Raw genomic sequence first — 25,573 nt, 5'->3', positions numbered from 1 at the left:
TAAGTGACATCGGAGTCATTGCTTTTCCAAATTGGAACCTTTAGGCACACAAAAAAAGTTCCCTTTTCCTCTGCACTGAATATTTTAAAAGTTTTAAAGTTTATTTATTAATCACATACAAGGCTTACATTAACACTGCAATGAAGCTACTGCGAAATTCCCCTAGCCACCACACTCCAGCACCTGTTCGGGTCAATGCACCTAACCAGCACGCCTTTCATGTGGGAGGAAACCGGAGCACCCGGAGGAAACCCACGCAGACACGGGGAGAATGTGCAAACTCCACACAGACAGTGGCTCAAGCTGGGAATTGAACCCAGCTCCCTGGCGCTGAGAGGCAGTAGTGCTGACCACTCTGCCATCCGTCACATTTCACCCGTTTTGCTCAACAACTAGGTTCATAGAATTCCTCCAGTGCAGAAAGAGGCCATTCAGCCCATCGAGCCAAAACTGACAAAGATCCCACTTAAACCCTATCCGTGTAACCCCACACATTTACCGTGTTAATCTCCCTGACACTAAGGGGGCAATTCAGCACGGCCAATTCGCCTAACCTGCACTTCTTTGGACTGTGGGAGGAAACCCACGCAGACACGGGGAGAACGTGCAAACTCCACACAGACAATGACCCAAGCTGGGAATTGAACCCGAGTCCCTGGCGCTGTGAGGCAGCAGTGCTAACCACTGTGCCACCCCTATATATTTTTCACGAATGACGTACCATTTCCCTGAAAAATTTAAAATTTGCTTAGATGATTTCCTGAGCAAGATTGTCAGAAGTAGTTTAAAGGATATATATTTATAGAGGTTCTGGTTTTTGAAAGGTGCAGAAATATCTCATGATGCAAGGTCTCAAAATATTATCCCTTTTTGAGAAAGCCATGTTTTGGTTTTGGTGCTTTTTTATGTAGCTGCTTAGAAATATGATTTTTGGATTGCATGAGGAATGCAGCTAATTCACTTAATACAGAGTTGCCAATAGATAACAATTTTAAAATCTTGAACAACTGCACTGGATCAGTGTGGTTTTTCAATCACTTATGCTAACCCAAAATAAAGCTGTTACTCTTTGAGTCAGAAGGTTTTTTAAGCTGCATTTTTCTGCAGATCTTGGTTTTATTTTTGGCTCAGATTTAGCAGCGCAGTGACGAAGCTCGCTGCTGACCTCCGAGATCTAATGTCCTCTGTGGCGTGGATTTCCCCTTTCCTGATCTCTGTTTGAATCTGACACCAAGCCGGGGAGGTCACCCGGTGTCCCGAAACAGTGATGGTATCCTGCTAGGTGAGCTGTCAACCGCATTGAAGTACTCTCTCAGTCAGCAAACCAGGAAATAAAATGGACTCGATGAGCTTCATTTGAATTAAGTATTGATTCAGGCTGATATGGGGTTAGAGTGGAAACTGGAATGCTTTAAAAATGCTTCTTAAAGTTTATCAAAATGGAGATTTTGAAAAATGTAAAGTCAGTTTTTCAGAACCATGAAGTTTTTTTGTCACGAATTATTAACTTTGTTTAGTTTTTAGTTTATTTTTTGTCACAAGTAGGCTTACATTAACACTGCAATAAAGTTACTGTGAAAATCCCCTAGTCGCCACACTCCGGCGCCTGTTCGGGTACACTGAGGGAGAATTTAGCATGGCCAATGCACCCAACCAGCAGGTCTTTCAGACTGTGGGAGGAAACCGGAGCACCCAGAGAAACCCACGCAGACACGGGGAGAACATGCAGACTCCGCACAGCCACCCAAGCTGGGAATCGAACCCGGGTCGCTGGCGCTGAGAGACAGCAGTGCTAACCACTGTGCCACTATTATGCAGTAAGAAGTCTCACAACACCCAGGTTAAAGTCCAACAGGTTTATTTGGTAGCAAATTTGGTGCCATTTGCTACCAAATAAACCTGTTGGACTTTAACCTGGTGTTGTGAGACTTACTGTGTTTACCCCAGTCAACGCCGGCACCTCCACATCATGGCCACCATTATGCCCCAGTAAGCTGTCTGAAAACCCAGTTATACCTCGTTCAGCAAGGTATAACTTTTATCAGGGCTGGACTAGTAACACAAAAGGACATGTTCTTGTTCCTGCAGTGATTTATAATCGATTGCAATCTGGGGATACTTCAACTGTGCACTCAATGGAGAAGCATGGGATTGCAGACAGCTTCTTCTGGATTTCTGCATTTAATTGCATGTGTGTAGTCCGGAAGTTATTTTCAATTTCAGAAGAGTAATGGTGACACACGCTAACAGTTTCACCTTCACCACTAATGCTAAATCCGGGCTTTATTTTTGACCTGGGTGACTATACAAAGTTAACTACTTACATGTGGAAATTACATTGAAAGAATAATCCTAGAAATTTACTGCATCCTTAGACTGGAAATACCAATTAATTCTGTTGCTGTAGACCACTTAGTCATCTTTCTCTTTCAAGTTGCGATTTGTGTTATCTCTGGGTAAGCTGTTAGACCACCCTTCCAGTTAGACGTTAAACATCTGCTGACACTAGTAATGAGCGTTCAGGCTTATTGTTGTCCTTTCTAACACATCAGTTGGTCATTTATTTTATTGTTTTATGTATCAACCCTGTATGCCAAATCTCTGCCTAGACTACAGTTAGCTGCAAGGAGCTTTGAAATATCCTGAGAGTCACAAAAGGACACTTCCCATTCATTTATGTATGCTCTCCCTGAAAGACGGGTCCTTGGCTCATTCCTTGCTAATGCTTCATGCTTAGCTGTTTCTCTTGGCTGTTTTGTCAGTGGCGGTTTGCCACTCGCTGCCTTCCATTCTCAAGGACGGCCAAGCCCCAAGTCTACCTCAGGCTGAATGGGAATCAAACCCATGCAATTGGCATTATTCTGAACTTGCAGGCTGATCGTTTAACCAACTAAGCCAACAGCCCCTGACCATATCAATGCAAAACATTTCTTTAGTGTGATTAACTAGCATCGTGTACACATTGATCATGGCAAGACAGTTTGTCCAACATGCAAAGCGTTTGCCAGGAGGGCACGCTGGCACAGTGGTTAGTGCTGCTGCCTCACAGCGGCAGGGACCCGGGTGCAATTCCAGCCTCGGGTCACTGTCTGTGTGGAGTCTGCACATTCTCCCCATGTCTGGGTGGGTTTCCTCCCACACTCCAAAGGTGTGCGGGTTAGATTGATTGGCTGTGCCAAATTGCCCCTTCATGTCGGGGATTAACAGGGTAAATACGTGGGATGGGGCCTGGGTGGGATTTTTGTCAGTGCAGACTCGATGGGCCAAATGGCGGCCTCCTGCACTGGACGGGTTCAATGAATGATCACTGCACCCCCAAAAACTCAATCCGTGAGAAGAGCCAAGGAATGTCGTGAACCAAAGGTGCTGTATAAATGCTGTTTGAAAAGAATTACGTTTGTGTTCATTCCCAGGGCAGTTTGGTGGATTACCTGAGATCAAGAGGAAGGTCTGTCCTTGGTGGCGATTGTTTACTTAAGTTTTCCGTGTGAGTATTATGTTGCACAATCTGCGTGAAACCTCTAGACATTAAAGGGGCAAGCCTTGTCTGAAATAGGTAAATGGATGGAGACTTTACACTACAGCTGATGGGTCTTTGATTTGATTTATTATTGTCACATGTATTGGTATACAGTGAAAAGTATTGTTTCTTGCGCATTGTACAGACAAAGCATACTGTTCATAGAGAAGAAAAGGAGAGGGTGCAGAATGTAGCGATACAGTCACAGCTAGGGTGTAGTTTATAAGATGTAGAGGTTTAAAAGCACAGAGTGAGGGTAAAAGATAGAATGGACCGACCTCACATTAAGCTGATCTTTCTCTACACCCTAGCTATGACTGTAACACTACGTTCTGCACTCTCTCCTTCCCTTCTCTATGAACGGTATGCTTTGTCTGTATAGCGCGCAAGAAACACTACTTTTCACTGTATCCCAATACAATAATAAATCAAATCAAAGAATTAGGGGACAGCTCACAAGAAGTCGCCACACTCCGGCACCATTCTGGAGTTGCACCTCAAGTAATAGGAGCCTGCCCTATTTTCCCACATGTTCTGTTTGATTTCCAACACTTAAATTGTTTTATTAAATGTAAATTCATGTCCAATCTGCAAGATGCATTTCTTGTACACAGAGACCTGTAATCAGCAGATTGGTTAGTTTTCTCATTCATTTTTTTGTTTCTTTTTGGTGACCTCTTTGATCTTTTGGCTTGTTATTGGGAACAGGCTAGTAATTGCTTTTAGGTGTCTGCCAGTATCACCGGCCACCAGTTGCTAAATTTAAGTTTATTTATTTAGTGTCACAAGTAAGGCTTACATTAACACTACAATGAAGTCACTGTGAAAATCCCCTAGTCGCCACACTCCGGCGCCTGTTCGGGGACACTGAGGGAGAATTTAGCACGGCCAATGCACCTAACCAGCACGTCTTTCGGACTGTGGGAGAAAACCAGAGCACCCAGAGGAAACCCACGCAGACACGGGGAGAATGTGCAGACTCCATACAGTGATACAAGCCGGAAGTCAAACCCGGGTCCCTGGCGCTGAGAGAGAGCAATGCTAACCACTGTGCCACCATACTGCCCTATGATTATATAATGGATTACAGCACCTTATTCTCGTTCCATGCCTGCCTCCTTCCCCCTCTTTTGTCTTGATCATTTGAATATCCAACAGCTGGAACCCCACAACTGTGGTTAGTATGTCCAAACTATTGGTTTTGGCAATGGTTTACAAACTTAATATTTGCACCCTATCCTAACTTTCAATAGATGACTAATGATCCAAAGAAAGCCAATGTCACCATTGCAGAAACATTTGTGTGTACTGTTCGTAATAAGTTAGCACGTACAGAAATCTTTATGCCGCCATCAGGAATTCCCTAATCAACCTCTTCAGAGTTCCAAGTCCTATTTTGGAAATTTGCTGAAAAAGGCAGAGCCCCACATTAGAGAAATTTAAGCTACTTGTACACGAATAAACAAGGTAGTAGGATATCCAGCATGAAGAGAACTCTTTTTTTGCAAGTTTGAAGTCATTTAAGTTTATTTATTAGTATCACAAGTGGGCTTACACTGCAATGAAGTTACTGTGAAAATCCCCCAGTCGCCACACTCCGGTGCCTGTTCGGGTACACTGAGGGAGAATTTAGCATGGCCAATGCACCCAACCAGCAGATCTTTCGGACTGTGGGAGGAAACCGGAGCACCCAGAGAAACCCACGCAGACGCAAAGAGAATGTACAGGCTCCGCACAGACGGTGACCAAACCCGGAATTGAACCCGGGTCCCTGGCGCTGAGAGGCAGCAGTGCTAACCACTGTGCTGCCCCACCTAAATTCTTAAAACCTAGTTTGAAGTTTATGTTGAAGAATTCTGCCTATGCTAATGCCATATTAATGATAAGTTGTTTTTTTTCCCCCCCTTTTTCTAGCGACGTCTGTGAAGCAATGGAATACTTGGAGGCTAATAATTTTGTACATAGAGATTTAGCTGCTCGTAATGTCCTGGTCTCTGAAGATAACATAGCTAAAGTTAGTGATTTTGGTCTTACAAAAGAAGCTTCCTCAATGCAAGACACCGGGAAGCTTCCTGTAAAATGGACTGCACCTGAAGCTCTTAAAGAAAAGGTAAAAATGATCAGTGGATTATAGGTGTAACAGGATTTTTCTTGGGTTTTGGCCCACACTCTCCTGACGTCATGTGGCTGTTTTATGAAAGCTGTTATGTTCTCTCCAAAAATAGGAGTTTCATGATGTTGCACAGAGGCTCTATAAGTGCCTGAAAGCTGGGTTTCAATTCCTGTACTGTATGTAGGTTTTATAGAGTCAGAGGTTTACAGCATGGAAACCGGCTGTTCAGTCCAACTTCTCCATGCCGCCCTTTTTTTTTTTAACGACTAAGCTAGCCCCAATTACTCGCACTTGGTCTTCGATAGCCATCTTACTCATGTAACTGTATAAACGCTTTTTAAAAGACAAAATTGCACCCGCCTCTATGACTACCTCTGTCAGTTTGTTCCAGACACTCACCATCCTCTGAGTGAAAAAATTGCACTTCTGGACCCTTTTGTGTCTCTCGCCTTAAGCCTATGCCCTCTAGTTTTAGACTCCCCTACCTTTGGGGAAAAAATATTGACTATCTAGCTGATCTATGCCCCTCATTATTTTATAGACCTCTATAAGATCACCCCTCAGCCTCCTACGCTGCAGAGAAAAAAGTCCCAGTCTATCCAGCCCCTCCTTATATTGAAGAACGCTTATTTTCTGTCTCTTCCTCTGCCGCCCCGCCCATGCTTTTCTATTTTCAAAGAAAAAACAGTTGTTGAGCAATCCAATGTTCGTCCACTCAGGGAACCTGCTTCAGTTTTCTCCAATGTCCTTAGTTCTCCGTCTGTGTCAAGTAGAGACTGGCTGTCCACGGATGTGCGATGGTCATGAATAAATCAAACTGAAACTGCTGACGGCAAGTCGAAGCGGTGCTATAGCCTCATGCACCCCACCTTCCAAAGCAAAGTATAGCTGTTCAATTATACCATCGGCAATGATATAGTCCTTTGTGTTAGGCTGAAGGAAAAAGATGTATCATTTAATTCGGTTAAGTCCAAAGTCTTAACGCTAAATTTGTGGTATCTTCTCCCTTGTGGTATCTGCCATTCATGACTGGAAAGTTGTGACTCTCTGCAATTCCTTGACAAAATATGTTTGACCCCCATCTCTTATTGATGCTTTAACCCGGCATTCATTTCTCCCGGGGTTCTGGGCTACTGTAGCTGTCCCTATAACTACAGTATTGTTTTAAAGTAATGAGATTGTGGAACTGTTTTTCTAGACCGTGTTCACCTGAAATTCCACCCCTATACGCACTTGCTGTTTCACCGAGGTCGCTGCAACAGGTTTAGGTCATGGGGAACACTCTTGAATGCCTCTTTATTTTGGTTCATTTATTAGTGTCACAAGTCGGCTTACCTTAACACTGCAATGGAGTTACTGGGAAAATCCCCTAGCTGCCACACTCAGGCCGGCGCCTGTTCGGGTACACAGAGGGAGGATTTAGCATGGCCAATGCACCCAACCAGCACGTCTTTTGGATTGTGGGAGGAAACCGGAGCACCCGGAGGAAACCCACGGGGGGAACGTGCAGACTCCGCACAGACAATTGACCCAAGCCGGGAATTGAACCCGGGTCCCTGGCGCTGTGAGGCAGCAGTGCTAACCACCATGCCGCCTGAATCCAATTCAGGAAAAGTGTGGACATCGCGCTGTCACACCAAAGATAATGTTCTTCAAACACTGTTGAATTCACTAAATTATATTTTGAAAGGACTGGCAGGAGGTAAACTAGACCAAAAGAAAATTAGCTTTGAGGCTCTGGTCCAAAACCCCAACAAGGACCAGGTTTGGATTCCTGAAAAAAAGCAGATAAGTGCTGGAAAATCTCAGCAGGTCTGACAGCATCTGTGGAGAGAGAATAGAGCCAACGTTTCGAGTCGAGATGACCCTTCGTCAGAGAGCATCCAGCTCTGACGAAGGGTCATCTCGACTCGAAACGTTGGCTCTATTCTCTCTCCACAGATGCTGTCAGACCTGCTGAGATTTTCCTGCATTTTTCTGTTTTTGTTTCGGATTCCAGCATCTGCAGTATTTTCCTTTTATCTTGGATTAATGAAGCATCTGTCTTTCGTCCATTGGTACGTTCTTGAATATATTGGCTCGCTTGACACAGAAGTTAATGCGTGCAAGCACTAAGAGGCGATAGAATAATTCCGCAGAATGATACCCATTTTTTTTTATTTCATTGCAGAATTTTTCTACGAAGTCAGATGTTTGGAGCTTTGGGATTCTTCTATGGGAAATTTACTCTTTTGGGCGAGTGCCTTATCCCAGAATGGTAGGTAAAGATACACACTCGGTTAAAGGTAAAGCTGCATATGCAGGGATTCTTTTGGTTTATAAAGCTACAAGCGTGGGAGACGATGTAATTTATTCATCAGAAGTGTAATCATAGAATCTCTACAGTGCAGAAGGAGGCCATTTGGCCCATTGGGACTGCACCCACCACAATCCCACCCAGGCCCTATCCCCATAATCCCATGTATTTGCCCTGCTAGTCCCCCTGCCACTAAGGGGCAATTTAGCATGACCAATCCACCTAACCTGCACATCTTTGGACTGAGAGAGAATACCGGAGCACTTGGAGGAAACCCACGCAGACACGGGGAGAATGTGCAAACTCCACACAGACAATGACCCGGGGCCGGAATTGAACGCAGGTCCCTGGCGTGGTGAGGCAACGGTGCTAATCATACTTTATTCATGAAGTTCTTTTCTATGGTTCTAAATTTTTCAGAACCTAGCTATTTGCGTAAAAGAATGAAGACACTGTGTTAATTTGTTTGAAACTGCATTGGGTCCGTATAGGGTCCAGAAATCCGAAAATGCCTTTTTGTTTCCCCCCCAAAGTTTGTTGATGCAATAAAGGGGCCCTGTCTGGGCCCTGTTCAAGGATTTGGTGTTTATTTGGTTGATCAGATCCTAGTCTACAAAAGGCCGTGGCCCATGTTGCAATAACAAAGCAGCAGCTAAATCGTGCATTTGGTCTTGGATTCATTTGTTGGATGTCTAGTATGTGTCGTCTTCCTGTAATTTGAGCCCACCAGGGTTCATTCAGACCATCATCATCATTTTTATTGCTTCACAGCATTGCGAGCCTAACTTATGAAACTCAATTTGATATTCCGCTTAAATTGCCGCCTACTTTTCATTCCTGTTACATTATTTGTGTTAGTTGAAAACCAATACGAGTGTTGGGTTGCATCATACCCAACAGATCTTAATAACCAGGTTTTAATGCAAGCATTAAGCCACTTTATTGTTTAAAGTTTGTTTGTTTATTAGTGTCGCAAGTAAGGCTTACATTAACGCTGCAATGAAGTTCCTGTGAAAATCCCCTAGTCGCCACACTCCGGCGCCTGTTCGGGGTACACTGAGGTAGAATTTAGCACGGCCAATGCACCCTAACCAGCACGTCTTTCGGACCGTGGGAGGAAACCGGAACACCCGGAGGAAACCCACGCAGACACGGGGAGAACGTGCTGACTCTACGTAGACAGTGACCCAAGCCGGGAGTCAAACCCGGGTTCCCTGGCGCTGTAGCAGCAGTGCTAACCACTGTGCCACCCGTATCAAAGCTTTCCACTGTTGGGTCCCTTTCACGCATTATTTATCAGTAAAAAGGAAATAAATGTGCACTCAGTTGCCGACTTGCTTTAAAAATTCCTCTTATCAGGGAGTATGAGTTATGTTTGAATTTTTGATCCAATAGAAAGGGGTGAAGAGAACTCACTAATTTTAGTGTGAAGATAGGTTTGAGTATAGAAACTTTGAAAATAGAAGCAGGAGTAAGCCATTCGGACTTTTGAGCCTGCACCGTCTTTCATTTTGATCATGGCTGATCATCAAATTCAATATCCTGAAACCATCTTACCCCACATATATTTGTCTACATTCTGTGGCTAGGCCATGCTAAGTTGCCCCTTAGTGTCCAAAGATGGACCAGGGAGCGGCGCGGCCTTGGAGGGCCGAAGGGCCTGTTCCTGTGCTGTATTGTTCTTTGTTATGTGTAGGTTAGATGGATTGGCCATTGGAAATGTGTGGGTTTATGGAGATAGGACAGGGGAGGGGGTATGGATAAGATACTTTATCAGAAAGTCGGTGCAGGTTCGATGGAAGCAGTTTTCCCTGCTTCATTTGATTTATTATTGTCACATGTATTAGTATACAGTGGAAGGTATTGTTTCTTGCGCGCTTTGTAGACAAAGCATACCGTTCATGGAGAAGGAAAGGAGAGCATGCAGAATGTAATGTTAGTCATAGCTAGGATGTAGAGAAAGATCAGCTTAATGCAAGGTAGGTCCATTCAAAAGTCTGGCAGCAGCAGGGAAGAAGCTGTTCTTGAGTCGGTTGGTACGTGACCTCAGACTTTTGTATCTTTTTCCCGATGGAAAAAAGGTGGAAGAAAGTATGTCTGGGGTGTGTGTGGTCCTTAATTATGCTGGCTGCTTTTCTGAGGCAGCAGGAAGCGTAGACGGAGTCAATGGATGGGAGGCTGGTTTGTGTGATGGATTGGGCTACATTCACAACCTCTTGTAGTTTCTTGCGGTGTTGGGCAGAGCAGGAGCCATACCAAGTTTGGGAGCATTCGGCTTCTACTACCTGTATAAGAGTAGTAGTGCATCCCCACCCCATTCCATCCCCACCCTGCACAACAATTTAAATGAATCGTTTATTTTAAGGTGAGCCATGAGAAACTTTGATCTTACCACCGAAAGAATGCTTTCTATGGTGCATCTAAAAGTTGATGAGAGTCGTAGCGGACGTGCCAGATTTCCTAAGTCTTCTGAGAAAGTAGAGGCGTGGGTGGGCTTTCTTAACTATAGTGTCGGCATGGGAGGACCAGGATAGGTTGTTGGTGATCTGGACACCTAAAAACTTGGAGTAGGGAAAGATGCTCTGATGAAAGTCAGTGCAGACATGATGGGCCGAATGGCGGCCTCCTACAGTGTATGAATTCTGTGATTTGTAGCTATCTTTTCACTCCATTATTAAATGATGCACTCCCTGATGATGATTGATCGATCCGCTATTAACTTCCTACCTCCAACATAGCTTCCCTTGCGTTTTTGCTGTAAAAATGGCAGCCTTGCATAAGATAGCTATATTGTGTAGTGCAGCAAGCTTGCTTTCTCAAGTTGAGGTGCATTTTTGGGTGAATATCCAAAGAGCTTCTGCTCCTTGAATCTATTTGTGCTGCAATCTGGGTGTGTTGTCATTCCAGGCACTCGGTAATAACATCAACGCTTCTCACGGCTCACCTTAAAATGAATGATTCATTTAAATTGTTGTGGGGTGTGGGGGCGGAATCTGTGACAGTACTTTGATACATGAAGCCTATTGCTCCCAAACTTTCTTACCATCTCAATCATTTTGCTTTATTTTGATCATTACATGACTTTCCTCTACCCCCATCAAGGACAGTGGTGACTCATGTACTCTCAGACTCATTTCAGAGTCAATTAAGTTTGTACCTCTGTAGAAATGTCGCCTTTCTCAATGCATTTAATTTTTAACCAACAGTCAGAAAAACAAAGCTCATGGCACTTTCTTGATTTGCTTTGTGAAACTCTGTGCTTACCAGTTTTGATATTTTGACTGTCCTTTAATCCCTACTGCTTGCACTGTTGGCATACTGGTAGGTGTATAATTACAGGTTAGCGCTGCTGGCTTGTGCAGTACTCTGCTCATGCAGTCATGTTGGCAGGCAGCAGGAAAGTATTGCAGCTCAGTGCAATATCATGACACTTTTTCCAACAGCCATCGCTCCTTTCCTATCACTCATTGCATTGTGATCACTTGTGATATTGTAAGCACTGTAGTGGGTGCGATTTACTGACTTAGACGCTAGTATCTACTGGCCTGCATGCAGTCTCACATCAAACTGTACTTCCACTCAGTAAGTTGTCTGGGAGTTGGGGTAAGTTAATGTATTACACAGATATGGCACAATGAGTACCATCTTTCTCATTCTGATGGGCAAAGTCATAGAATCCCTGCAGTGCCATTTGGCCCATCGAGTCTTCACCGACCACAATCCCAACCAGGCCCTATTCCCGTAACCCCATGTATTTACCTTGTTAATCCTCCTGACAGTAAGGGGCAATTTAGCATGGCCAACCAACCTAACCCGCACATCTTTGGACTGAGGGAGGAAATCAGAGCATCCAGAGGAAACCCACGCAGACACGGGAAGAACATGCAAACTCCACACAGTCACCTGAGGCCGGGTTCCTGGCGGGTGTGAGGCAGCCGTGCTAACCATTGTGCCATCTTCAAATTAAGCTGGGATATTTTAACCTTCGCTCTTAACAAAACATTCATTGAGTTCACACTGAAATTTAAAAGGCATTTTTAAAATTTGAGTGTGCAATTACTAATGAATGGAAGATCTGGTCTGAAAGTATGTTGAACGTCAACTCTGTGTATAAAGCTGCCACAGCTTTCTTTATGTACTTAGAACGGCATGGTGGCACAGTGGTTAGCACTGCTGCCTCACAGCGCGAGACCTGGGTTCAATTCCTGCCTTGGGTCACTGTCTGTGGGGAGTTTGCACTTCTCCCCATGCCTGTGTGAGTTTCCCCCGGGTGCTCCGGTTTCTTCCTGCAGTCCAAAGATATGCAGGTTAGGTGGATTGGCCATGCTAAATTGCCTCTTAGTATCCAAAGATGTGTAGATTTATAAAATCATAGAATCATAGCGTGCAGAACATAAGAACTAGGAGCAGGAATAGGCCATCAGACCCCTCGAGCCTGCTCCGCCATTCAATAAGATCATAGCTGATCTTTTCGTGGACTCAGCTCCACTTACCCGCCCGCTCACCATAACCGTTAATTCCTTTACTGTTTAAAAATTTATCTATCCTTGCCTTAAAAACATTTAATGAGGTAGCTTCAACTGCTTCACTGGGCAGGGAATTCCACAGATTCACATCCCTTTGTGTGAAGAAGTTCCTCCTCAACTCAGTCCTAAATCTGCTCCCCCTTATTTTGAGGCCATGCCCCCTAGTTCTAGTTTCACCCGCCAGTGGAAACAACTTCCCTGCTTCTATCTTATCTATTCCCTTCATAATCTTATGTTTCTATAAGGTCTCCCCTCATTCTTCTGAATTCCAATGAGTATAGCCCCAGTCTACTCAGTCTCTCCTCATAAGCAAACCCCCTCAACTCCAGAATTCTCCTAGTGAATCTCCTCTGCACCCCCTCCAGTGTCAGTATATCCTTTCTCAAGTAAGGAGACCAAAACTGTACTCAGTACTCCAGGTGTGACCTCACCAGCACCGTACACGGCTGCAACATAACCTCGCTGTTTTTAAACACCATCCCTCTAGTAATGAAGGACAAAATTCCATTTGCCTTCTTAATTACCTGCTGCACCTGCAAACCAGCTCTTTGCGATTCATGCACAAGGACACCCCGGTCCCTCTGCACAGCAGCATGCTGCAATTTTTTACCATTTAAATAATAGTCCATTTTGCTGTTATTCCTACCAAAATGGATGACCTCACATTTACCAGCATTGTACTCCATCTGCCAGACACTCGTCCACTCACTTAGACTATCTATATCCCTTTGCAGACTTTCAGCATCCTCTGCACACTGCTCTGCCACTCACCTTAGTGTCATCTGCGAATTTTGACACACTACACTTGGTCCCCAACTCCAAATCATCTATGTAAATCGTAAACAATTGGGGTCCCAACACTGATCCCTGAGGCACACCACTAGTCACTGATCGCCAACCAGAAAAACACCCATTAACCCCCACTCTTTGCTTCATGTTAGTTAAAGGAGGCCATTCGGCCCATTGAGTCTATACTGACCACAATCCCACCCATGCCCTGTTCTATAACCCCATGCAAGATTAGATGGGATTAGCCATGGTACATATGTGGGTTATGATGTGGAGATGCCGGCGTTGGACTGGGGTAAACACAGTAAGAAGTCTCACAACACCAGGTTAAAGTCCCAACAGGTTTATTTGGTAGCAAAAGCCACTAGCTTTCAGCGCGCTGCCCCTTCGTCAGGTAAGGGGCAGCGCTCCGAAAGCTAGTGGCTTTGCACACCAAATAAACCTGTTTGCCTTTAACCTGGTGTTGTGAGACTTCTTGCATATGTGGGTTTGCAGGGAGATGACCTGGGTAAAATACTGACAGAGTGTAGATTCGATGGGCTGAATGGCCTCTTCTGCACTGTAGGGATTCTATCTCCTTCTCAGTAGAGCAATATTTTTCCTGGTGTATGCAGATGTAAACAGATCATCCAAATGCTTCAGGCAAATTATATTTTTGGCAAGTAGGTTAGAGGAAGTTATGTCCCAGGGAATACTTTTTCTCTTTTACGCTGGAAAATGATTCAGATCAAAGTCTAGCTTCACGTTTTACTACCTTGTGAGCGTAAGCTTGTTTAGCTTATCTTTTATCGTAGGATACAGAAACTGATTGCAGTTTCTCACTGCCTGCTGGGCTACTTGCTCTCACTGGGTGTCATACGCTCACGTGAGAAAAGATGGGGAGCGGTTCACATGAAATGATACATGAGAGCAAACAAACTAGTATTTATATAGTGCCGTATCGCCCATGATCAGGCTCAAGGGCAATCATAGAATCCCTACAGCCCAGAAGGAGGCCATTCAGCCCATCGAGTCTGTATCGACCACCATCCTATTCCGGAAACCCCACACATTTACCCTGCTAATTCCCCTGACACTCGGGTCAATTTTAGCACAGCCAATCAACCTAACCCGCACTTCTTTGGACTGTGGGAGGAAACCGGAGCACCCGGAGGAAACCCACACAGACACGGGGAGAACGTGCAAACTCCACACACACAGTGACCAAGGTCGGAATCTGACCTGGGTCCCTGGCGCTGTGAGGCAGCAGCGCTAACCGCTGTGCTACCTTGCCGTCCTAAGAAGGATAGGAGTGTGACTTCAGGCCTTTAAATAAGGGGATAGATACATTCATATATCCTTTCCCTCTTGGCATGCTCTGAAAACAAATTTAAAATCATATTTTGGGAGGTTTGTATATGGTCCACTGCTACTTCAGTCATTTTGAGTTACTTAGCGTTACTCTCTACAGATTTATTTGCAGTATGTACACTTCTGAGTGACCTTAGTTCAGGGCACTCCAAATATTCCTGTTTGGCACCTCCTAAAATTGTGCTGCAAAAATTGGACATCATGCATCAGACCATCCTGTCATGAAATTCAGGAGCACCCTCTCCACTAGTACCCTCTGTAGGACAAAACATGTACTGCATGCAAGCATCTTTTGTAATACTGGAACAGTGAAAAACAATACCCAAGATAAAGTTGTAATGACTTTGACCATTCCTTATTTATTAGTGTCATAAGTCAGCTTACCTTAACACTGCAATGTAGTGACTGTGAAAATCCCCCAGTCGCCACACTCCGGCGCCTGTTCGGGTACACTGAGGGAGAATTTAGAACATAGAACAGTACAGCACAGAACAGGCCCTTCGGCCCACGATGTTGTGCCGAGCTTTATCTGAAACCAAGATCAAGCTATCCCACTCCCTATCATCCTGGTGTGCTCCATGTGCCTATCCAATAAGCGCTTAAATGTTCCTAAAGTGTCTGACTCCACTATCACTGCAGCCAGTCCATTCCACACCCCAACCACACTCTGCGTAAAGAACCTACCTCTGATATCCTTCCTATATCTCCCACCATGAACCCTATAGTTATGCCCCCTTGTAATAGCTCCATCCACCCGAGGAAATAGTCTTTGAACGTTCACTCTATCTATCCCCTCCATCATTTTATAAACCTCTATTAAGTCTCCCCTCAGCCTCCCCCGCTCCAGAGAGAACAGCCCTAGCTCCCTCAACCTTTCCTCATAAGACCTACCCTCCAAACCAGGCAGCATCCTGGTAAATCTCCTCTGCACTCTTTCCAGCGCTTCCACATCCTTCTTATAGTGAGGTGACCAGAACTGCACACAATATTCCAAATGTGGTCTCACCAAGGTCCTGTACAGTTGCAGCATAACCCCACGGCTCTTAAACTCCAACCCCCTGTTAATAAAAGCTAACACACTATAGGCCTTCTTCACAGCTCTATCCACTTGAGTGGCAACCTTTAGAGATCTGTGGATATGGACCCCAAGATCTCTCTGTTCCTCCACAGTCTTCAGAACCCTACCTTTGACCCTGTAATCCACATTTAAATTAGTCCTACCAAAATGAATCACCTGACATTTATCAGGGTTAAACTCCATTTGTCATTTTTCAGCCCAGCTTTGCATCCTATCTATGTCTCTTTGCAGCCTACAACAGCCCTCCACCTCATCCACTACTCCACCAATCTTGGTGTCATCAGCAAATTTACTGATCCACCCTTCAGCCCCCTCCTCTAAGTCATTAATAAAAATCACAAAGAGCAGAGGACCAAGCACTGATCCCTGTGGCACTCCGCTAGCAACCTGCCTCCAATCCGAAAATTTTCCATCGACCACCACCCTCTGTCTTCGATCAGACAGCCAGTTACCTATCCAATCTGCCAACTTTCCCTCTATCCCACACCTCCTCACTTTCATCATAAGCCGACCATGGGGGACCTTATCAAACGCCTTTAGCACAGCCAATGCACCCTAACCGGCACGTCTTTCGGACTGTGGGAGGAAACCGGAGCACCCGGAGGAAACCCACGGAGAATGTGCAAACTCCGCACAGACAGTGACCCAAGCCAGGAATTGAACACGGGTCCCCAACGCCGTGAGGCAGCAGCGCTAACCCACTGTGCCACCAAAGGTGTGAAGCATCTTCGAACATTATACTTCCATTAAGATCTGACTGCTGCATTCTTCTACAGTTTAATGCACCATAACTGCCTGTACATTGTGTGGTTTATCGGTGTGCATTTTGTTCATGACTGGTCACTGCTGACACCTTCACAATCGGCAATATAATGGTCCACGGACTTGCGACACAATTCGTTCCTGAAAGCCGTGTCGCAAATTGAAACATTATGTCCGGGATTCTCCCAAAAAAATTCTAAAGGCCGAATTCGCTTTAAAACTGGGAGAACTCCTGCTGGCTTTTTCAGTGGGATTTTCAAAATGATTCTCCCACACTCTATGCACTGCAAAGTGCCTCGGGGGTTTGCGCTGAAAATCCAGAGGCAGGGCTTGTTCTCGCTGGAGAGGCCGGCAGCATAGCGCTGAGCGGGCCACTGTCAGAGCAGAGATCGGCACATGCACAGTAGCCCTGCACTGCCAGCCTCCCAATCACTGGCCAGCACAGCAATGCCCCCCCCCCCCCCCCCCCCCCCCCCCCATTGCTGGCTTACCAAACCCCCCCTCCTCCCCAGCTCCCCACAATCGCTGGCCTTCCGGACATCTCCATGCCAGCCAACACCCTCTCCCTAGCAGTCCCGATCTCCCCAACACCACCCACTCTGGCAGTCCCGATGGCCAGACCCGATCAGCCCCTTCCCTCCCTCTGCCATTGACCCCTATGCAGAGTGACAGCGGGATATCCCCCCCCTACCCCCCACCAATCTACCCCATAAGCTCTGGCCCCGCTGCCCCCTTGGCACTGCCCGATGCCCAGTGGGCATTGCCGCTTTGTCCGTATTATATACTGTATTATCACTGAATAGTGAAAGGTTTGTGAGATCTTGCTTCTGTATAATTGCGTTACAGTTAGTGCATCTCCCATGATATAATGGTGCCCACACTGTACTGTGTCTGAGAAGCAATTTGCCCCCCCTGAGGTTGTAAAAGGTGGAACAGATAGGGACATAATTGGTAAAGATTAACCGTTCACTGGTGTGGTGATATAATGTTGAAACATTGTGTCAATTTAAATACCATTCTTTGTCATTGGAATGTTGGAAAGTCAAGGACTGTCGGTCAACAAAATGTTGGAATCACTTGTAGGGCGAGGGAGCATGGAATGACTATTGTAGAAGGGGGTGGATGGGTGTACACTTTGAATATAGAAACATAGAAGATAGGAGCGGGAGGAGGCCATTTAGCCCTTCGAGCCTGCTCCGCCGTTCATTACGATCATGGCTGATCGTCCAACTCAATAGCCTAATCCTGCTTTCTCCCCATAACCTTTGATCCCATTCGCCCCATATCTGATACTAACTGAATTTTCTGAGCTGTAAATAGTTCAGGTATTTATTCTGTGTGTTGCCGGCTAGGCCAACATTTATTACCCATCCGTAATTGCCCCTTTGAGAAGGTGGTGGTGAGCTGCCTCCTTGAACCGCTGCAATCCATGTGATACAGGCACACACGCAGTGTCAGTCTATGAACTCTGAGCAGTCCATGTGGTGCAGGTGTACAGGCAGTGTCATTCGGTGAACTGAGCAGTCCACGTTGTGTCGGTACATGCGTAGTATCAGTCTATGAACTGAGTTCTGATGAAGGGTCTTGGACCTGAAGCGTTAACTGCGTTTCTCTCTCCACAGATGCTGCCAGACCTCCTGAGTAATTCCAACATTTTCTGTTTATATTGCACGTTACCTGTCTCTTGTCTGGGGAGACGAGGAGTGGGGGGGGGGGGACTTAAAACAATGAGATAAAAGAATGAATTGCTCTTTTTCTTCTTAAATTCCCTCAGCCTCTGAAAGATGTGGTTCCTCGTGTTGAGAAGGGTTACAAAATGGATCCACCCGATGGATGCCCGGCTGCTGTCTACGAGTTGATGAAATGGTGCTGGGAGCTTGACCCCGGTCGAAGGCCTACGTTCAAGCAGTTGAGGGAGAAGTTACAGGACGCCAGAAATAAGGAAATGTATCTGTGACACCGGAATGCCATGGAACTTCTTATTTTTAAAAAAAAAACTGCTCGACATTAAACCAAGAGTGCTGAGACTTTTACAAAGCAATCTTCTTTAAAGAAAAGAACTGCGTATCATGGCCTTGTGTTTCATTTCCACCCCTTTCCCCACCCCCACCCCAATTAAGTGTGAGGCGACAAAGTATCCCTTTATTCCCCGTTAAAGAAGCATGCTTAAACACCTTTGTCGAATCCCTCGGTCCTTGTGCTGATTTGTGCCAAGTGCCTCCAGCCACAAAGACGGTGCTTATTTGCTTATCTATACCCTGCAATGTGTTCGTTTTTACCAAAATGGAATTCACAATAAGGTTTGGTGATGAGATATTTTTCTTAACTGGCATAACACAGTTGTGTGTGTGTGTGTTTTTTTTTGCTTTCCAGTCTTAAATTTGCTTAGCCTGATTTTTTTTAATACTTGTAGTTTTTTTTTATAAAATAAAAAAGGGTGTTCAGTTTTTTTTTACATTCTGTAACGTTGCACAGACTTGACAAACTCATTGCATGTAGTGTGGGAGGCATTCATTTCTGTCGATGCGTTACACTCATTTTAGCTGCCCAGGATGAGATTAAATAAACCATTCCATATGACCAGTTCTAAATGGCTGTTACGTTTTGATTTGGAGGCGGGGAAAATGAATTGTGCTGCCGTCTCTTGTTCCCATCCCCTCCGTCTGTAGTCTTGCCGAACTCCAAACCGGGGAGAGAACCGGAATGACTTCGTGGGACACCACCAGACTCTGCAGACGTGCCTCTGCAGACAGCCGGTTACAGGTGCTCAAGTACAACCAGAGATTGAATTGTTGCCCAAGTCTTATTCCAACCTTATTTGTTTGTGGATGGGAGAAACGTAGACCCTTTCTGCTCAGAAATACACTCTGGACGGCTGTAGCTTAGAATGACAGGGATGATCGTGGAGGAGAAGGTACATTCGCAACTTGATCTTGTGTGAAGTTCTGGAAAAGCACAGCTGATGTGACTTGATTTGAAAGCTTCACTTTTATTTTGAGAGTTGCCAATCTTATGTTTCATCCAGTGTGCATGAGGTTAGCACCGCTGCCTCTCAGCGCCAGGGATCCGGGTTCGATTCCCGGCTTGGGTCACTGTCTGTGCAGAGTCTGTACATTCTCCCCTGCGTGGGTTTCCTCCCACAATCTGAAAGACGTGCTGGTTAGGTGCATTGGCCGTGTTAAATTCTCCCTCAGTGTACCCGAACAGGTGCCAGAGTGTGGATTTTCACAGTAATTTCATTGCAGTGTTAATGTAAGTCTACTTGTGACACTGATTTTTTTAAAAACTTTAAATTGAAATCTAGTTCTCCTCGTTGCATGGTAGCAAAGTAGCGGAACTGCGTGAACAAGTGTGAAGGTTAGGTTCTGAAAAGTAATTCAACAAACTTAGTCATTTGTGGACCAACAGTGCAAAAAAACGCAGGAAGAGCGTTGCTGGACGTTTATGGGTTCATTAATGTCCTTCTGGGAAGGCAACTTGCCATCCTTAACCTGCCTGGCCTATTTGTGACTGCAGTACCAAACAAGGTAGCTGACTCTTGGTTCCCTTCAGCTTATTGAATCAGATCGTTCAATTACAAAGACTGTTGCTGTAGAATACCCACTTCACTCACCCCATTGGGGGCACCTGAGTAGTCAATAATAAATAAACTTTTAAAACTTTGTCTCTTCCCAATTGTCAAGTGAGTGGGCCAGATCTGGCTGCATTCATTGTCTTGTCAATGGGTGAGGTCCAGTAGACTGTCTGAATGTGGAAGACATTCTGTTGTCTGTTTCCTCCCTCTCCCGGGTGGAGAGGATATTAGATAACTAGTCCAAAGCAAATTCAGAATGGACTTTCAAGGTAGTTTTCCAGCATTTAAGCTGGAATTCATGACAAAGAACTTGTAAGCTGTTATATTGCAGTATCAATTAAGCTAGAATTTCACCCTCCTATCTGGTATCCCTCTGCAGTGATGTGTCTGCGCACGCACACTGAATGAAGACAATATCAGATCCTACAACTCAAACAGCCTGCTGCTAATCACTGTCCAGGCTGCATGAGAAGCTCGCGTGAGATGTCAGAGCTCTGTCGCTGTTGTGAAACCTGATGATTTAGATAGTCAGAAGCTTTTTCCCAGGGTGGAAGAGTCAATTACCAGGGGGCACAGGTTTAAGGTGTGAGGGACAAGGTTTAAAGAAGATGTACGAGGCAAGTCTTTTTACACAGAGGGCGGTGGGTGCCTGGAACTCGCTGCCGGGGGAGGTAGTGGAAGCAGGTACGATAGCGACTTTTAAGGGGCGTCTTGACAAATACAAGAATAGGATGGGAATAGCAGGATATGGTCCCCGGAAGAATAAAAGGTTTTAGTTCAGACGGGCAGCATGGCCAGTGGAGGACCAACGGGCTTGTTCCTCTGCTGTTATTTTCTTTGTTCTGACTTTAGGAGAGAAGGGAAGGAAAATGGCAAAAAATAAAATCTGCATTGTAATTATATTGAAGATTAAAATACATGCAATTAATTAGATGAGAGTTTTTAAAGCATTGAGTGTCTAAGTGTATGGGTCTAAAGTCCTAGGCTCTAAATATTAAAGGAGTGAAGCAATTGGTTTCATGGTCTATAGGTTAATGAACCAATATAAAATGTCATCCCATGACGTTGGCCAAGTTTCCACACTCTTCTGCAGTGATGTTTACTTTTTTACTCTGTTCTGGCTTTTATTTACTTTCCAATCACTACAGTTAGAGTTTGCTTTTTGCTTTTTAACTGCGTTATGCGTTATTAGTTTCGGATTGCAGGTCGGGGTATCTCCATTCAGGTTATATTACTGGTCTAGTAAAGACGTGCGGGTTAGGTGGATTGGCCATGCTAAATTGACTCTAGTGTCAGGGAGATTAGCAGGGTAAATATGTGGGTGTGATTACTTTAATCAGGCAATTGAGGTTGGCCTGCTTGAGTATTCTTGGGGGGAGGTGATGGCCTAGTGGTATTATCACTGGACTATTAATCCAGAAACTCAGCTAATGTTTTGGGGATCCAGGTTCGAATCCCACCATGGCAAATGGTGGAATTGAATTGAATTTTTTTTTAAAATCTGGAATTAAGAATCTACCGATGACCATTGTCATTTTTTGATGACCATCAAAAGATGTCCCTGATTGGGTCATCAATTAGCTCTCAATCACGGAGCCCCGTGTCCTGTATTTAAACAGGAGTCAGACCCTCTGGACTCCTGATGCAGAGAGCATACAGTACTCTGTATGATATGGTGGGATCTTGTAAATAAAGGAACTTTGACCGGACTTCTGCCTCCGTGGACTTATTATAGTGGGGTTACGGGAATAGGGCCTGGGTGGGATTGTGGTCGGTGCAGACCGAGCGGCCTCCTTCTGCACTGTAGGGATTCAATGGTTCTATTCTAGGATAATCTGGGCTAATGATGTGAAGACCCCGATTCAAGTCCCACCACCGCAGCGAGGGCAGTTACATTCCATTAAAGTAAATGTGGAGTAAAAAGCTAATACCACTAAATGTGGATCATGAAACTACCCAAAAACTGATGCACTAAAGCTCCTTTGGGAAAGGAAATTTCCCATCCTTGCTCTGTCTGGTGTGCATGTAACTCCAGCCACCCACCGATGTGGTTGACAGCCCTCTGAAATAGAGAGGGGAGGCAATGGCCTAGTGGTATTATCGCTAGACTATTAACCCTGAAACTCAGCTAATGTTCTGGGGACCCGAGTTCGAATCCTGCCACGGCAGATGGTGGAATTTGAATTCAGGAAAAAATGTCTGGAATTAAGAATCTACTGACGACCATGAAACCATTGTCGGAAAAACTCACGTTCACTAAAGTCCTTTAGGGAAGGAAATCTGCCGTCCTTACCTGGTCTGGCCCACATGTGACTCCAGAGCCACAGCAATGTGGTTGACTCTCAATTGCCCCCTCAGGGCAACTAGGGATGGGCAATAAATGCTGGCCAGCCAGCGACGCCCATGTCCCACGAATGAAGAGAAAAAAAGCCATTCCGTTGTATCTAATGAGAATGGCACCATAATCTTCTCCAGCGCCAGGAGGATGTGCAACAAATGCTGGCCTAGCCAGCAACGACCCCATCCCATGGATTAAGAATCAACTGATGACCAGTAAAAAGCTAATACCACTAAATGTGGATCATGAAGTTACCTAAAAAAAAAACTGATGCACTAAAGCCCCTTTGGGAAAGGAAATTTCCCATCCTTGCTCTGTACGGTGTGCATGTGCCTCCAGCCATGTACCGATGTGGTTGACTGCTTACAGCTGTCCTCTTTCAGGGTCTTGCAAGGGAGTCGAGGGTTATGGGATGGGGTGAAGGGGGGCAGACAAGAGAGTGGGTTTAAGACAAAAATTAGCCATTGAATGGCAGCGCAGGCTGAGTGTTCGATGGTCTTCATGCTCCTATTATGACCACGTTGTGCCACTGCACTCAGCAATGTGCCCCAACCCCACTTGAATCACCATTTCTGGCCATGCCTTGGACTGCATGGACCCTAAACCCCCCTCTTTTAAGATGCTCACTAAAACCCACCTCTTTTGGCCAAACTATTCTGTCAGCTGTCTTAATATATCCTTATGTATATGGGACATCTTGTTGAAGTTGTACAAGACATTGGTAAGGCCACACTTGGAATACTGTGTACAGTTCTGGTCATCCTCTTATAGAAAGGATATTATTAAACTAAGAGTGCAGAAAAGATTTACCTAGGATGCTACCAGGACTTGATGGTTTGAGTTATAAGGAGAGGCTGGATAGACTGGGACCTTTTTCCCTGGAGCGTAGGAGGCTTGGGGTAATCTTATAGAGGTCTGTAAAAATAATGAGGGGCATAGATCAGATAGATAATTAACATATTTTCCCAAAGGTAGGGGGAGTCTAAAACTAGAGGTCGTAGGTTTAAGGTGAGATGGGAGAGATACAAAAGGGTCCGGAGGGGCAATTTTTTTCAGAGGGTGGAGTGTATGGAACGAGCTGCCGGAGGTGGTAGTAGAGGCGGGTACAATTTTGTCTTTTAAAAAGCATTTGGACAGTTACATGGGTAAGATGGGTATCGAAGGATATGGGCAATTGGGACGAGCTTAGTGGTTTTTTAAAAAAAAAGAACGGCATGGACAGGTTGGGCCGAAGGGCCTGTTTTCATGCTGTAAACTTCTGACTCTATGTAACCTGGTGTAAGGTTGTGTTTGCAAATGTGCCTGTGACGTGCCTTGAATGTTTTACATCATTAAAGGTGGTATGTAAATGCAAGTAGTTTTTTATTTCATTTTGTTTTCAATGACAATGCAGTGAAATTATTGTGCTTTTGTTGAGAGCAATTTTATTCACATTAAACTCAATTCCCATTGAACACTTGTCCTCTTATTATTCTAATAGTGTAACCATGACATTGCTGTACCCCATATTTATCAGCGATGCTGTAAATCTATTTTGGATTTGATCACATAAATAAAATGGGGGCAGCGGGAAAATTGACATTTTTTGGATATGTATGCTTTAAGGAAAGTAACATTGCACGGTGGTTAGCGCTGCTGCCTCACAGCACCAAGGACCCGGGTTCAGTTCCCAACTTGGGTTACTGTGGACTTTACACGTTCTCCCCGTGTCTGCGTGGGTTTCTTCCGAGTGCCCCAGTTTCCCCCCACAGTCCAAAGATATGCAGGTTAGGTGGCTTGGCCATGGTAAATTGCCCCTTAATGTCCCAAGATGTTAAGGGGTATATGTGTGGGGATAGGGCAGGGGTTAGCTCTGGGTAAAATGTTCTGTCGGAGAGTCAATGCAGACTTAGAATCATAGAATCTACAGTGCAGAAGGAGGCCATTTGGCCCATCGAGCCTGCACCGACAACAATCCCAGCTGGGTCCTGTCTATACCCATAACCCCACACATTTACCCTCCTCATCACCCTGACATTAAGGGGCAGTTGATGGCCCGGATGGCCTTATTCTGCACTGTAGGAATTCTATGACTCTACAATCAAAGTATGGATAAGTTGTAAATTTTAAAATTGTTTTAATATCTAATGGACTGGGTCTGAAAAATAATTTTTCACATTTGTTTCACATGTAGAGTCAGCTGGCAGCAGGAGCTTTCAATTTGGGAAGGAGGGGTTGTAGCAGGGTGGGCAGGGAGGGGTCGCAGTAGGGGGCCTGGGAAAGGGAGTCGTGGCAGGGTAGGGGTCGCTGGTGGGGTTGTGAGAGGGAGGGTGGGTTGGGGAGGAGTAGGGGTGAGTGTCATAGGTGGGGGTGGTGGGTGCATAGTGAGGGGTTGCAGGCGGGCACACGGGGAGAGCTTGGGGTAATGGCAGGGCAGTTGCGGGCGTGGAAGGGTGGAGTCCTGTGGGAGGGAATGGAAGTGAGTGACAAAGAAATCCTAGCCTGAAAGAGATTTCAGTTTGGTGGACCAAACTCCTCCACTCTGTTATCAGGTACAGTATCCCAGTTCTTGTGCTGCTGCAGGAGCTCAGAAATCATAGATCATAGAATCATACACTGCAGAAGGAGGCCATTCGGCCCATCGAGTCTGCATCAACCACAATCCCATCCAGGCTCTATCCCCGTAACCCCATGCATTTACCCTAGCTAGTCCCCCTGACACTAGAGTCAATCTAGCATAGCCAATCCACCTAACCCGCACATCTTTGGAGTCCTTTTTGGATGGGCTACGTTCAATTCAGTGTCTACGATTGTCAATTTTTGATATTTTTGCTGCCTTTAGCATCGGGTATGCTGAGGGAGAATTTCGCACGGCCAATGCACCTAACCGGCATGTCAGCAACTGAACAGGTGCTGGAGTGTGGCGACTCGGGGAATTTCACAGTAACTTCATTGCAGTGTTAATGTGAGCCTTCCTTAATAAATAAACTTTACTTTGACTTTAACGTCTTACGGACTGTGGGAGGAAACCGGAGCACCCGGAGGAAACCCACGCAGACACGGGGAGGAAGTGCAAACTCCACACCGACAGTGACCCAAGCCGGGAATTGAGCCCAGCTCCCTGGTGCTTTGAGGCAGCAGTGCTCACCACTGTGCCACCGCGCTGCCCCAAAATATGACGTGGGAGATCGGGCTCCTTGGAAGTTCCATCAGTACATATTAGAAATCCGAGCATATCATAGCAAATT

The 25,573-nt window shown here is 45.3% G+C and overlaps 1 protein-coding gene across 8 annotated transcripts in view; it reads left to right on the top strand.

The window, feature by feature from the left end:
• Positions 1-23,792, top strand: part of LOC144480517 (tyrosine-protein kinase CSK) — a 171,267-nt gene extending 147,475 nt beyond the window's left edge. For all 8 annotated transcript variants that reach the window (XM_078200021.1, XM_078200027.1, XM_078200029.1 and 5 more), the window contains 4 exons: positions 3,414-3,487; positions 5,435-5,630; positions 7,804-7,890; positions 18,209-23,792. In XM_078200021.1, coding sequence (XP_078056147.1) covers positions 3,414-3,487; positions 5,435-5,630; positions 7,804-7,890; positions 18,209-18,391 — 540 coding nt within the window. In that variant the 3' untranslated portion in view covers positions 18,392-23,792. The remainder of the gene's footprint in view (positions 1-3,413; positions 3,488-5,434; positions 5,631-7,803; positions 7,891-18,208) is intronic.
• Positions 23,793-25,573: the final 1,781 nt, after the last annotated feature.

This window comes from Mustelus asterias, chromosome 29 (genome assembly GCF_964213995.1).
Source record: "Mustelus asterias chromosome 29, sMusAst1.hap1.1, whole genome shotgun sequence".
In the NCBI taxonomy this organism is placed as follows: domain Eukaryota; kingdom Metazoa; phylum Chordata; class Chondrichthyes; order Carcharhiniformes; family Triakidae; genus Mustelus; species Mustelus asterias.
Note: the sequence above shows the minus strand (reverse complement) of the source record. Positions and strands in the feature narration are given on the sequence as shown.